Consider the following 14,845-nt stretch of genomic DNA (forward strand, 5'->3'; position numbering starts at 1 on the left):
CAAGGCCTCAGAGCTCTATCTGTGTCCTCCAAGGCCCAGCCCACCTCCTCCTGAAGACCCTCCTTCCATCCACCTTCACGACCACATTGATTTATTTTTACTTTTTTTTTTTTTTTTTGAGAGGGAGTCTCGCTCTGTCGCCCAGGCTGGAGTGCAGGGGCGCGATCTCAGCTCACTGCAAGCTCCGCCTCCCAGGTTCACGCCATTCTCCTGCCTCAGCCTCCGGAGTAGCTGGGACTACAGGCGCCCGCCACCTCGCCCAGCTAATTTTTTGTATTTTTTAGTAGAGACGGGGTTTCACCGTGTTAGCCAGGATGGTCTCGATCTCCTGACCTCATGATCCGCCCGTCTCGGCCTCCCAAAGTGCTGGGATTACAGGCTTGAGCCACCGCGCCCGGCCACTTTTTGTTTTTTAATTGAGACAGGGTCTTGCCACGTTGCCCAGGCTGGTCTTGGACTCCCGAGCTCAAGCGATCTGCTCACCTCGGTCTCCCAAAGTGCTGGGGTTACAGGTGTGAGCCACTGAACCCAGCCCCACATTTATTTAAAATGTGAAGTCAGGATTAAAGAGAAGGGGAATATCCCAACTCTTCCTCTAGCAATTTAGAGAGAAACAAATGACCCTTCACCCCAGCAATGCCAGCACAGCTCCCAGCTGGGCCGCTCAGTGGGAGGGGCTGCCGGAAGCCATCCCCACTCCCTCTCCTGGCCCCGATACCCCCCAACTCAGGTCCAGAGTGGTCTCTGGGAGCTTGTCATGGGTCTGGATCTCCCTAGCATGGGTGCAGCCAAAGGCCCCGCTCAGGTCGACAGCTCCTCCTGACCATCTTTCCCACACAGGGACGTAGGAATAGGCAGACAGAGAGACATACAGGCAGACACATGGACAGGCATCTCCTCTATATCAGGGACCCCAAGGCAGCCCCAGCCCAGGGGCAGAGTCCTCAGGTGAAAGAAGATGCCACCCCCGTACTCGGGAACTCTGTCTGAGGGGAAGACGGTTCACAGTGAGGAACGCCCTGACCGTAAGATGCAGAACAAAGGTATTGGCCGATGCTTCCTGGGCCAGACCTTGGGCCAGATGGTGCCCAGGAGGAAGGAGTAGGGGACAGAGCTGAACTGGAACAGTCCCTGCCCTCAGAAGTGCCAGCCCTGGGGGCACAGACCTATACTGCTCCCTGCACAGAGCACGGGAGGAACAGAGGAGCAGGCGGCCTGGCCCGTGCGAAATTCCACACCCGCAGTGTCTGTCCCGTGGCAAGTGGGAACTGCACCTCCCAGAAGCAGGGACCGGCTAGGGTGCCCAGAGGGTTTCTGGGGGAGGGGAAGACAAGACGAGCCTCCAGGGAAGGGGTTGGCAGGGTTGGCCAGGCTGGGGCAGGTGGGAGGAAGGGAGAGACATAGGCCAAAACAACTGAGCCCTTTCCAGGTAAAGCTGGATCTAGAACTTTCTCCTCAAGGGTAAGGAGCATCAGGGAAAAGGAGGGCACATGGGTGTCTGCTGGCAGTTGTGACTCCAGGGACATTCAGATAACATGTGCAATTTCCAGACCTCCAGGGAGGAACAGGTGCCCCTGAGCGAGGCCCTGGTGGGTGCACAGCACTGGGCCGGCACCTGTACCTATTGGCCTGTGGCCACAGCTTCCAGGCCCAGCCCTGCCTATGGCTATATCAGAAGCTGCAGCCTGCCAATGCTGGATGGACTTAAGCAATCTGTGCCTCAGAAGAGGAGAGAGAGGCCAGGCATGGTGCCACACACTTGTAATCCCAGCACTTTGGGAGGCCAAGGCAAGAGAGGATTGCTTGAGCCCAGGAGTTTGAGACCAGTCAGGTCAACAAAGTGAGACCCCATTTGTACAAAAAAATCAAAATAAAAAAATAAGCCTGGCAGGGTGGCATGTGCCTATAGTCCCAGGTACTCAGGAGGCTGACGTGGGAGGATCACTTGAGCCCAGGAGGTGGAGGCTGCATTGAGCCATCATTATGCCACTGCCCTCCAGCCTGGGGTGCAGAGTGAGCCTCTGTTTCAAAAAAATAAAAATAAAATAAAAAACAGAAAAGGAGAGGAGCCAAGAGTGAGAGCAGTGCCTGATGGCAGGGCTGAGGCTCATTTGAATGGTCTCTCTCTCTCACACACACACACACACAGACACACACACACACGGACACACACACACACACAGATACACACACAGACACACACGCACACAGACACATACACACATGCACACAGACACACACACGCGCGCACACACACAGACACACACACAGACACACAGACACACACACGGACACACACACACAGATACACACACAGACACACACGCACACAGGCACATACACACACGCACACAGGCACACACACAGACACACACAGACACACAGACACACGCACACACACACACAGAGACACACACACACAGACACACACGCACTTAGAATCATACTTCAGTGCTCTCAGCTCTGCCCTGGGGTCCCTGAGGTCCAAACACAGAACGTGGAGTGCAGTGCTTCCTACAGCCTGGCCGAGGCTCCCTCGGACAGGCAGGTGACTGTCAAGCCCCACCTCCCGTCTACCTCCTCCTCCCTCGAGGGAACCACCGTCCCGCTGCCACCTGACTGCTTCCCGCCCCAGTTCTGCCACTTACCGATTAGTGATCTTACTAAATGACAGGAAACCTTCTGTGCCTCAGTCTCCTGCTCTGTAAAATGGGGAGGATAATCATGCTTACATAGTGTCGCAGTGAGGATTACATGAACAAACACTTTAAAAGGTTCAGCAGAGTGCCTGAGACTCCATCAGTGCTAGAAAAGGGTGTGTTAAATAAAATAATAAATCGTGATTCTCCAAGAGCTTTTCTTTGGTTCTTTCATCCGCGGTAGCTTTCAAGGACAGGCCCCTCTCCTTCTTCTCAGGCCCCTGGAATGGGAGCCTCTCCACTCCCCAAAGGCTGGAAATGCTTGCCACTGCCCACACTCATGGGGCCAGTCCCTCTCTCCTCCCTCCCATCGCAGCTCCCTGGGGCTTGCCTTGTCTGACCCCTAAACTTGAACTACTGCTGGCCAGGACTTGCTCTCCCTCCCAGCCTCTCCTTCCAGCATCCTGGGCTTCAGCAGCACATTGCCACCAGGAGGGCCTTCACGCCATGCTCCTCTTCGTCCTCAGGCCTTTCCTCCTGCAGGTCCTGAAGCCTGAAATGTCTTCTATCTCCCCATCCCACCCCCAATTCCTATTGATGCTTGAAGCATCAGCTGGAAGTCCTTCTTGGCTCCTGAGGCCAGCCCGGGCGCCTGTCTCCTTGTGTGTCCTTCATGTCCAGCATCTGTGTCCCTCAGAGTCCCTATTTACAGACTGGGTCCAGGCCTGCCTGCTCCACTGGGCTGTGGGTTTCCCCTGGGCAGACACCTGGTAGGAATCCTCTCTAGGCTCCTATCCTCCGCCAGGTCAGGGCTGGGCACGGGGAAGGCTCTGGTCAAGCTCAGTGTGGCCCGGCACAGGGGAGATCTTAGCAAGGCCCCCTCTCAGGGGAGCATCCCTGAGGGAATGTCCTCAGGCTTCCTCTCTGGATCAGGGTGAATTTGGAGACCAGACCAGTCCAGGGCCAGCCAGCCCATCCTCAGCCTTGAAGTAGGGCTGTCCAGGGAGAGATGAGAGGCCAGGAGAAGCTGCTTCCAGAAAAAGGCATTATTGAAGGAAACCAGTGCTGGTTGGGGGTTGGTTGCTATAGAAACATGTCCTAACTATCTCCCAAACTGCTATATGTGCCACTGATGAGCTCATGTGCTCGTCTGTTTCAGGGGACACGCCAGGAGCCCTGGAAGGGCCTATCCGCCCGAGTACGCAGCATCTGGAGCCAACATCCTGGAGGAGCCAGGAAGAAATCCAGCTTCCAGGGCAACCTGGCGGGTCCAGCCATCCACCAGGAACGCGCTTAAAGACTGAGGCTGACTTCAGGTTGTAGAATTGTCCTGAGGGCAGCTCAGGTCTGAGACTAGCCGTGGCCCAAACCTCAACCTCAACCACAGCCTCGACTTTCGGTTCGGCCATAGACTGAGTTATGACCATGGCCACAGGCCGTGCCACGACTCCTGTCTCAAACCACACCACGAACCTGACCACAGACCCAGCTTGACTCAGTCACAGACCAACAACACTACTAGCCACAGACCAAGCCCTGACCCTGGCCACAGAACGGCCCCCAGCACAATCACGGACTTGTATCAAATAACGTGAAAGATATGTTCACTCTAAAGTCCGTACAGGGCGGCCACGGCGGCTCACGCCTGTAATCCCAGCACTTTGGGAGGCAGAGGCAGGTAGATCACCTGAAGTCAGGAGTTGGAGACCAACCTGGCCAACAGGGCGAAACCCCGTCTCTACTAAAAAATACCAAAATTAGCCAGGCATGGTGGCGCATGCCTGTGATCCTAGCTACTCGGGAGGCTGAGTCAGGGAGAATTGCTTGAACCAGGGAGGTGGAGGTTGCAGTGAGCTGAGATCGCGCCATTGCACTCCAGCCTGGGTGACAGAGCAAGACTCCGTCTCAAAAAAAAAAAAAAAAAAAAAAGAATAATTCTGTACGGCATTGCAAACGGTTGCCTGGGATTTCCACAGCCTCCGCTGCCTGTTGTCATCATGATAGCCCAGGGAGGTCAGTAAGAAAGGACTCAGGATTCTTGTGGACAGATGAGAAAACTGAAGCTCAGAGAAGAAAACTGATGTGCCTCCTGTCACGCCGCCTGTTTCTAGGGGTAAGGGGGGTCTCCAAGCAGGGCACAGTTGGCCAAACCAGTTGCTCTGGGGAAAATGTGCTTTTTGAAGACCTGCTGGTATGTCATAAATATGCCACTTAAATACCCATTAATTACCTTATTTAGGAGATAATTAGTGATTAATAGCTTTGGCTATCTATTGTACTTTCATTTGCTCTGCCAATTAGGCTCCCAACAGTTCTGAATTATTTGGAACAATTCTCCCAAGGCCCAGCTGTCCCCCCTATGTCCCGCCAGACTCTTGTTCCATAAGGAAGAGGCTCTCTCCTCCCTCTAAAACGAGTTCCCCATAGCACCTGCCACTGTGCCACGACAGGCTCTGCCACCTGCAGGCTCCCCAGGAAGGCAGCCCGAAAGACAGGACAGCGGGAGGCATTCCTTCTGCTCAACCCAGGACCCCCTTGCAGAGAGCTGAGAACAGGGACTCAAGGTCCAGGCACCTACCCAGGCAACGGGAGGCCAGGTTGGAATCAGACTCCTCAAAGGATGCTGGGGTCTCTTTGTTTTTTTTTTTTTCTTTTTAACTGAGTTTCACTCCTGTTGCCCAGGAGTGCAATGGTGTGATCTTGGCTCACCGCAACCTCCGCCTCCCGGGTTCAAGCGATTCTCCTGCCTCAGCCTCCTGAGTAGCTGGGATTACAGGTGCCCGCCACCACGCTAGGCTAATTTTGTATTTTTAGTAGAGACAGGGTTTCTCCATGTTGGTCAGATTGGTCTCAAACTCCCGACCTCAGGAGATGTGCCCGCCTCGGCCTCCCAAAGTGCTGGGATTACAGGCGTGAGCCACCGCGCCCGTCTGGGGTCTCTTTCAAAGACCACCACCTCAATGAAACGGCCAGCTTTTTGAGAAGCACATCAGAGGTTGCCATTAGCCTGGAGCAAACAGTAGGAATGTAGCAGCTCCCCACCCATGCCAGCAAGAGCCAACGTGACCCCCTGCAGGTGATTCGACTCATACCACCTGCCACTCCTGAACTGCAACTGAGCAAAGATGGAGCCCAAGGTTGCCTCTGCCCCCAGGCCCCTCCATTTGGTGCCAAAGCACAGTGCCAGGAATTGCCAGCCAGAGCCCCAGAGGCGGAGCTCTCATCGCTGCTCCAGATTATACTATGCAAGAAGGAAACACAGAGGCTGCGAGGGATAAACACACACACACACACTCGAACTGGGCAGTAATGGGAAAGCTGAAAATAGCTCTTTTTACCACAAGGGATGATTCCAGAGTTGCTCGGCTGGGACTAGCCTCATGGGGGGCAGGAAGTAGGAGCAAGGGGAAGAGAAGGAACCCACAGGGGTGACATCGGGGCCAAAAGGAGTTCTGTGGAGGGTGGTCATCTGGACCGACCCAGAACAATCAGAAAAGGTCAGTGGTGCATGAGTGAGGTGCGGCCACAGACACTCAGAATCTCTGAAACACAGACTCTAGAACAAGTAAAAGCCTTCCAGTTGCCAGCCCCGAGAGCTCACAGTCCCACATCCTGCACACCTAGGTCTCTCCCCGAGGAGGGCAGGAGTGCAGGACGTGACGTGCTCTGCAAACACCCAGAGCCAAGCAAACACGGTGTCAGCAGCAGACAGCTCAGAAGAGGCCTCTGGGATCCACCAGAACTCAACGCCCCTCCCAGACAGAGCCCAGCGCGTTTCTATTTTTGCTTTCAACCCTTGTTTGGCATCCCTGCTACCAGCTAACAGACGGCTACTTCCCCTCCTTCCAGAAGAATGGGTCATCTGGGAAGAGGAACACCTGCTCGCTCGCCTCCCATGTCCCAGGTCTTCTAACAAACAGGCTGACCCTCCCAGAGAGAGACGAGGCTCCCAACGCCCCCAGGAACCTTCCCCTGGTAGGTGGTTCACTCCAAGCTGTCTTGCTCACCAGCCCTGGAGAAGAGTTTCACCAAGACACCTAGAGAGAGCAGCTTCACAAAACCTGAGACGCCTGCTTTCCAGAGGCAGATGCAAACCCCCGCAGCCCTGGCCACACAGACTACACCCCATGGAGCCCCAAATTCACTCACACTGTGCCAACTCCAGCCACAGACTGAACCCCAACATGCCACACCCTGCACCCCATCTCTAGCCTCAAATCGAGCCCTGACAGTGACCACAGAGGCTTCCAGCCTGGCCCAGTCTGAGCTGTGGCCCCATGAATGTGTGAGCCTCACAAATCCAGCCCTGGGAGAGCCTGGAGGAAGCAGGTTGGCTGGGTGGGGCCCCAGTGCTGGGACCCAGCTCCCACTCCAGAGTCGTGGACACACAAGAGGCTCCTGGCCCCTGTCTACCCTCGCCACACACGTACCCGGTGGGGGCTGGTGGCCACACAGCTGTGCAGGCCTCCACAGGCACACGTGGGACCCTGGAGGTGGCATTTACCTCCGGAGTGACTCACTAAGCCTCTATTCCGTTTGCAAAAGGGGGTGCAATTTAGCATTTTCTTTCTCTTTAGAAAACAGGAATTTTAAAAGAGAGAGAGTAGAGAGAGATTTGAGGGAGTGGGCGGGGAGCTCAGATCTCATTTGATTTCCAAACTCATTTGTTATGCATTCTCTCCTCCCCCCTCCCACACCAAGTCCTTCCCCTGGGGACCCTGGCCACCCCCTTCCAGGCTCCTGGCTGCAGACCTGGTGATGGCCTGCCAGGAGGCACGTGCTCTCCACGTCCACGTCCTCAGCTCCCCATTGATTCACTGACCCTCAAGTCTGGGAGGATCAATGCAAGGTCAGAGTTGAGAAGGGGCAAGGCCTCTTCAGGACACAGTAAAACCCACAGCCAGGGAGGCCACCAAAAAGGAGAGAGCAGGGATGGAGCTGGAAAGAGCCTGAAGCTCATCCTGACCCCCAAACTCTTCCCTTTCACTTTTACAGATAAGGAAACTGAGGCCCAAAGAGGGCAGTTCAAGGTCAACCAGTGCCAGAGCCAGGGCTCTGCTTTGTTAGACAAGTTAGCTCCCACGAATACTGACTCCAGCAGTAGAAGAGACACAAGCTCTAATTCCAGCTTTGCCTCTAACTTTATGTGTGATTCCAGAACTAGACAGTTAACCCTTCTGGGCCTCAGTTTCTCATTCATAAAATGAGAATAACATTGGCTCTACCGGCCGGGCGCGGTGGCTCAAGCCTGTAATCCCAGCACTTTGGGAGGCCGAGGCGGGTGGATCACGAGGTCAGGAGATCGAGACTATCCTGGCTAACATGGTGAAACCCCGTCTCTACTAAAAATACAAAAAACTAGCCGGGCATGGTGGCGGGCGCCTGTAGTCTCAGCTACTTGGGAGGCTGAGGCGGGAGAATGGCGTGAACCTGGGAGGCGAAGCTTGCAGTGAGCCGAGATCACGCCACTGCACTCCAGCCTGGGAGACACAGCGAGACTCCGTCTCAAAAGAAAAAAAAAAAAAAAACATTGGCTCTACCTCAGAGATGCTGTTGAGCCATTGGACAGAAAAGCATGCTGAGAGCTGCTGTAAGATCTGAGCCACATCGGTCCCAGCATGCAAACTCCCGATCCTAGGATCTCAGAATTCCTGGAAGGCAGCTGGGTCCTACCAGGAAGTCCCCAATCCCTAAAGCCTCCGTGGTCTCTGACAGTTCACTCTCTCTGTCCTTGAAGGGGAAAGGATGTCAGACCTCAGAGAAGGACCCTTGAACGAAAGGGTCTGGTCTCTGTCTCCCAACCTGCTTAACAGGTAGAACTGAGAGATCACCAGGCCACCTCCAGCCGTGAAGCCTCATATGAAGATGTACGTGAGAAAAACATCACAGCTTCTGGCCAGTCTGACCCAGACATGGTCCAGGCAAGTGGCTGGGGCAGGGACACTGTCCAGCCATGTCCTCGTATTCTGTGTCCTGCCACACTGGACTTCCAAACACAGGTCAAGTCATAGAGGCCTCATATGGGAGATAAGGGGTTCCAGGCCCAGGGTCACAGGCTTGAGGTGGAACCTCTCTGTTTGAGCTGCACCATCTTTGGCTCAAACAAGGACACCACAGCCAGAACTGAGAGGCAACAAACATCTCAGGGTAGGACCTGCCGGGTCTGCTGGTGTGACAGGTGACTTCACAGAGGCCGGCATATTTGCTCAGGAACATGAGGCACATCGAAGCTCTAGTACACACCAGACTGCAAAAGAAAGCTTTTGAAAAGCCTGGAGTCTGGACACTGGCGTATGGTTTGACCATAGCCTTCCCACTGGGGACCAGAGAAAGTGAGTTTACCATCTCCTTGCAGAATGCAATGCCCGTCCCAAGATACACAGTAAAGCAATCAGTGCCCTAGGCCTGGGAGTTTCTCAGTCATGCCTCAAATCCCCTGGCACCTCCCCAAAGATTTAAGAATTCCAGCGTTGTCCAGTTGTGATGGCTCATGCCTGTAATCCCAGCATTTTGGGAAGTCAAAGCAGGAAGGATTACTTGAGGCCCAGAGTTTGAGACCAGCCTGGGCAACATGATGAGACCCCCGTTTCTACGAAAAAAAAAAAAGGATTAAAAAATGTTTAAAAAAAAAATCTGCACTAGTCCCTTTTCCAAGCTTCCAGATGTTTCCTCCCCTGAGTGGAAACCAAGCTTCCTGATGTTTCCTCCCAGCCACTAGTCCCTGCCCCTGGGAGCCACAGAGTAAGGGGCCCAGGAGAAGGTCGGTCTGGCTTTGGGAGGATGTGACAGCACACACCCCACTCCAGGAGGACCCCAAAGGAGGCTGACTCAGCAGAGCAAAGTCCACACTCTGGAAACCCAGGCTCTGCCATCACCTTCTTCTGTGACGTTGGCTAAATACCTACCCCTCACGGGCCCTCAGCGACCCATTGTTAAGGAGGACTTGGAACATGAGTATGGAAATGTTCGCTCCCATCCGAACACTATAGGATCATTACTTTACTGACTCAAATTACTAGGTTTGCCACATGGAAGCCTGCCAGCAATACCCCTCAGAGCAGAGGCTAACACCTGAGAGGAGAATAAACTGGTTCCTCCGGCCCGGGAGGCCCAGCCCCGTGGCCTCGGCTTTGTCTCTGCAGACATTCCTGCCCCAGCCTGAGAGGTGCCAAGACCCTCTAGGCTGCTCACTCTGCTCCTGCCTAGCCTGAGGACCTGCCCCCACCCCAAAACTCGCATTCTCCCAGTGGGAGAGAGGGGCAGCCTGTTGGGGTGCAGAGGGAGGGACACAAGGAGGTAGACAGGAAGGGAGGGGCAGCGTGGCTGGCAGGCATCAGAACCAACCCTTCCCAACAAAGGCTGCTCCACCCGGCTGGCCTCTCTCCAGCTTCCCAGGAGCCCTCACGTCCCAGCCGGAGGGATCTGTCGAAACACCCAAGTCATACCCCGGCACTCCTGTCTTCATGCTTTTTGGAGTTCCTTTTGACCTTCTGCACTCTTCCACTCCAGCCAGACAGATTTCTTTACTCTTGGGCCCTTCCTGCCCACCCTCCACGCCTACCCATAGCAGTCCTTCCACATTTACACATGCGCCTCCTCCCTTCCATCCTCCTAGCCTTTGTTCAAGCCATTACCCCCACCTGCACGCTGGCCCCTGGCCACCTTCCTTTTCTTTTCTTTTTGAGACGGAGTCTCGCTCTGTCGCCCAGGCTGGAGTGCAGTGGCACAATCTCGGCTCACTGCAAGCTCTGACTCCTGGGTTCACACCATTCTCTCACCTCAGCCTCTCGAGTGGCTGGGACTAGAGGCGCCCACCACCATGCCCGGCTAATTTTGTTTTTGTGTTTTTAGTAGACACGGGGTTTCACCGTGTTAGCCAGGATGGTCTCAATCTCTTGACCTCGTGATCCCCCCGCCTCGACCTCCCAAAGTTCTGGGATTACAGGCGTGAGCCACCGCGCCCAGCCCCCTGGCCACCTTTCTATCCAAACTCTGCTAGCCTTTAGGGCCCATCTCCCAGAGAAACCCAGCCTTCATTGTCTCAAGCCACCCACTGGCCTCTCTGCTCCATGGGGAGCTGTGTACTGTAAATTATCCCTTCCTACACAGAGCTTCTGAATCCTCCCCACCCCTGCCCCCACCTCCCTGTCGCTGGCTAGACTGGGGCCACCATAAATGATACCTGTCTGTGTAACTGAAACCTCCCCTAGAGATTGAGAACTGGAACCCATCTGGATTCATCTTCTCAAGATTTATCTCATCCTCTCTGGGCCCTGATAACAATTTCTCTTGTACCTGGATTTTCCTGGCAGTGTGAAAGTCCTTTCACTGCCTCCCTTTAGCTCTTGTCTGACACAAGCCGTGTCACAAATCTGGCACAGCCATGACCTGCTGCTCAGGCTGTGCACTGCACAACTCCAGGGGTATTATTCACTAGACCACATGTGATGACCTAAAGTCAGGTACCATGGCAGCCCTGGGGCCCAAAGCTCTGTCTTTTCTCTCTGTGGGTGATCTACTGGCCAGATTCTAGAGGGAACACCTCGAAGGTCATGGTGCAGACCCCTCACTCACAGGTCAGGTGCCACAGCCTCCACTCCTGGCCTTTAGCTGCCCTTTGTTCCCATGTCATCCCCCAGAGTGAAGGCCTGATCATTCCTGCCCATCAGTCTGCCCATCCGAGGCAGGTGGTACTGAACAGCCACCCCTCTCTCTGTTACATGGTCTCCTTGGGCCTCAGTTTCCCCAGCTGTGAAGAAAGAGATGGGTTCCTGACCTCCAAGGGATCCCTCTGTTCTGAAGCTCACCAATCTATTCTTCACAGATGTTGCCAATTGCCAATGGGGAATATGTGATTCTCATGCCCACATTACTATGTGTTGTTTTCGATTCGATAGGCTTAGGAGCCTCAAGAAGAGAAGGGAGGCCGGGCACAGTGGCTCACACTTGTAATCCCATCACTTTGGGAGGCTAAGGTGGGCAGATCATTTGAGGTCAGGAGATCAAAATCAGCCTGGCCAACATGGTGAAACCCCATCTCTACTAAAAACACAAAAATTAGCCAGGCGTGGTGGTAGGTATCTGTAATACCAGTTACTCGGGAGGCTGAGGCAGGAGAATCGCTTCAGCCTGGGAGGCGGAGGTTGCAGTGAGCCGAGATCAAGCCACTGCCCTCCAGCCTGGGAGACAGACCGAGACACTGTCTCAAAAAAAAAAAAAAAAAAAAAAGAAGAAGAAAGAAAAAGAGAAGGGGCATTTACAAAATGCAGAGGAGCCTGGGACAGCTGAGAAGGGAGAGGTAACCAGACTCCTTGGGGTGACTGCTGAGTGTGGGGGGCAGGAGCCCAGGCACTGGATCCACAGACGTGGTGAATCTGTGTTGCCTCGAGGGAAAGGGCCAAGCGTGAAATTGCAGCAGCAAAAAAAAAAATGTTAGAACAGCACGAGGCATCGATGCTCAGAGCAGGGCCGTTTTTCCACCTGTCACTGGAACAAATTCCCACAGACTGTCAGCCCAGGGACCAAAGGACCCATAGGCTCAGGCAGAGGGACTGAGACTCGTACCCCCATTTGGTAAGGGGGTCACCTATCAGGGCAGTGACAGAGAGAGTCCTTCAAGTCCAATAGACCTGGCTGTGAGTCCAGGCTCTGCTCAGACCCTCTGAGCCACCTTGAGACTGCTATTTCTCTGAGTATCTGTTTCTAGATGTTTTAAAAGGGGGAGAGTCGCAATTCCTTGCTCCCAGGATCACAGTGCAGTGACGAGCTTAGCATCCTGCCTAGTACATAGAACAAGCAGTACATAGAACTGTTCACTGCTGTTGTGAAGACAGTGTCCTGGCAGGTGACCTGTGCTCACGGCGTCCAGGTGCATGCATGCACGCACACACACACACACACACGCACACGCAGAGTAGGGCAGCGGACGGAACACACGCCCTGCTACGGGCCATTTTAAGGAGTCGGGGTGGGTGAGGACCCAGGCATGGTGGAGGGAAGAGGGAGGCAAGAAGCCTTTTTCAGCCTCCCTGGCGTCATCTCACAGTGCCTCCCTCAGGAGGGGAAAAGGGAGGGGAGTGAGAAGGCTGTTTAGCTGTGTTCCATACTGGCTGTGTCTCACACAACCGGCCCCACCCCGACAGGGGTGACTCCCTGGGGACAGAATGGGAGTGCATTCTCAGGCACCTAAATCTTACAGACTCAGTGCCTGCACAGAGAGACGGGTCCCCAGCCCAGGGTCCCAGGCAGCTTTCGTGCGTGGGGGTGGATTGACACACAGCCTGGTGGTATTCACACCCAGTGTGCATACGGGTGAATTCACACCCATTCCTTCACCGTCGAACCCGGTCCTGGGGGGCAGCATGGCACCTGCCAACGTCACGGGTTGGTTGTGAGTTCACGGTAGATTCTCACACACCAGCCTCACAAGAGGCACTGCCGAGACCAGGCAGGCTGCCGCCTACTGTATGGCCGGCCCTGTGGGCACAGCTATCCTCCACCCGCCTCCCAAGGCACCATCGGGCCCAGAGTGTGCCCGATGAGTCACGGGCCTGGGTCTCCCCAGCATGGGCGCAGCAGGGGGGCTGAGTCCGCCTGAGCCCCGGTGCCCAGTTCAGGGTCTGGCACAGAGCAGATGCTAGTGAATGAACGTCGGGCTGGATGAATGAACGAATGACTAATGCCAGCTCCCTCAAACCACGGGCTACACCTTCTGAGCCTGGGGGAGGGCAGAGCCCACGGGACCCCAGAAGAGGCCTCCACAGCCGAGGCTTTGGGTCCCAGGGTCGATGGGGGAGGGGGCGGGGCGGCCAGCTGCCGGGGCGGCGCGGGGCTCCCCTTCTTCCCGAGAAGGAATCTGGGTCTCTGGACTGAGCTGGTGACGGGGGCTGGGGCGGGGGGTTGTGGCGTCCTGGATGGAGAGAGCTGCAGGACCAGGGGGCGCGTCCCGGTTTGCGTTGGGGGTGTGGGACGAAGCGGCGGCCACGGGACATCCCCTTCGGTGGGGGAGCCCGGGTCTGCCCGGGGCCTCCGGAGGGTGCAGAGGGCTCCCAACGGCGGGACTGGCCCGGGGCGCCGCAGACCTGGCCCTTTCCGGCGGGGCCCTGGAGAGGGGGACGCAGTGTCCCGCGAGGTGACCGGGGGCGCAGGAAGGACTGGGGGCGCGCACAGCCCCCTCTCCACGCGCAGGAGGTCCAGCCCCGCCACCGCCCCCTCCGCCCTCCCAGGACCTCCGCCCACCTGCGTGAGGGGCTCACCTGGGCCGGCGGCCCCTCCTCGAGACGCGCGAGTCCCTCCCCCGGGCCCCGGCCCTGCCCTCCCCGCGCCCGCCCTCACCTGCACGGCCCGCCTTAGCCATGTCCCGGGCGGCGGGCTCCGGCGGCGCTACCCGCGCTCCTCGCGCCTCCCGGGCCCGGCCCCGGCCGCCTCCGGCCCCGAACGGACTCCGAGCGCCGCGCCCGCGCCCCCGCCCCGCTCGCCTCGGCTGCCGCCACCGCAGCCGCCGCCGCCTCGCCGCTCCCTCCCGCTCCCTTAAAGGCGCCGAGCGGCGGCCGCGCCCCCCCAACCCCCCGCGCCGCCGGGGAGGGACTGACGAAGGAAGGCGCCCAACGCCGCCCCCGCGGGCCCGCACCCCCGCCCCGGGCCGCGGCCGCCGCGCTCCAGCCCGCTCCGCTCCGGCCCGCGAGGCAACCGCAGCGCGCGAGGGGCGGCAGCCCAGGGGCGCAGAGACGCGGAGACAGCCCGAGACACTGCGGGCCGGACAGAGACGGGGCCCTGGACTGGGAGAGGGGCGCAGAGACTGTGAGACAGCGCTGGAGAGAGACGCTCCTAGGGCCGGAACGCCGAGGGAGAGGGAGAGAGAGAGAAATTCAGAGGAGACCAGAGACCCAGAGCCCGGCTCCGGGAGAGAGGGACAGAGGGAACGGGGAGAGGAAGGAGGACAGGGACCCAGGGAGGCTCCCACGAAGCCAAGAGGAAAGTCGCTGTGGGATCAGAGACAAGAGAGGGACCCCCTCCATCAGCCCCCACTCCAGGGGCTCTGAATCATTTATAGCGTCTGACCTAACCTCAAAAGAGAAGGGATTCCCGTGATTTTAACCCTCAAGGGGTAAGTAAAACACTTGCACATCCACCTGGGTTCCAGGCTGGGGCAGGCTTTGTGGACCCCAGTGGCCTGGTGGTGAGCAGTACCCGCCTTCCACTTCCCA

The 14,845-nt window shown here is 56.7% G+C and overlaps 1 protein-coding gene across 2 annotated transcripts in view; it reads right to left on the reverse strand.

Annotated features, from left to right (window-relative positions):
• The window catches only part of PITPNM3 (PITPNM family member 3), a 104,442-nt gene extending 90,354 nt beyond the window's left edge, over positions 1-14,088 (reverse strand). For both annotated transcript variants that reach the window (XM_015118392.3, XM_077970103.1), the window contains exon 1: positions 13,974-14,088. In XM_015118392.3, the coding sequence (XP_014973878.1) occupies positions 13,974-13,995 (22 nt within the window). In that variant the 5' untranslated portion in view covers positions 13,996-14,088. The remainder of the gene's footprint in view (positions 1-13,973) is intronic.
• Positions 14,089-14,845: the final 757 nt, after the last annotated feature.

Source organism: Macaca mulatta, chromosome 16 (assembly GCF_049350105.2).
Source record: "Macaca mulatta isolate MMU2019108-1 chromosome 16, T2T-MMU8v2.0, whole genome shotgun sequence".
NCBI classification, from domain to species: domain Eukaryota; kingdom Metazoa; phylum Chordata; class Mammalia; order Primates; family Cercopithecidae; genus Macaca; species Macaca mulatta.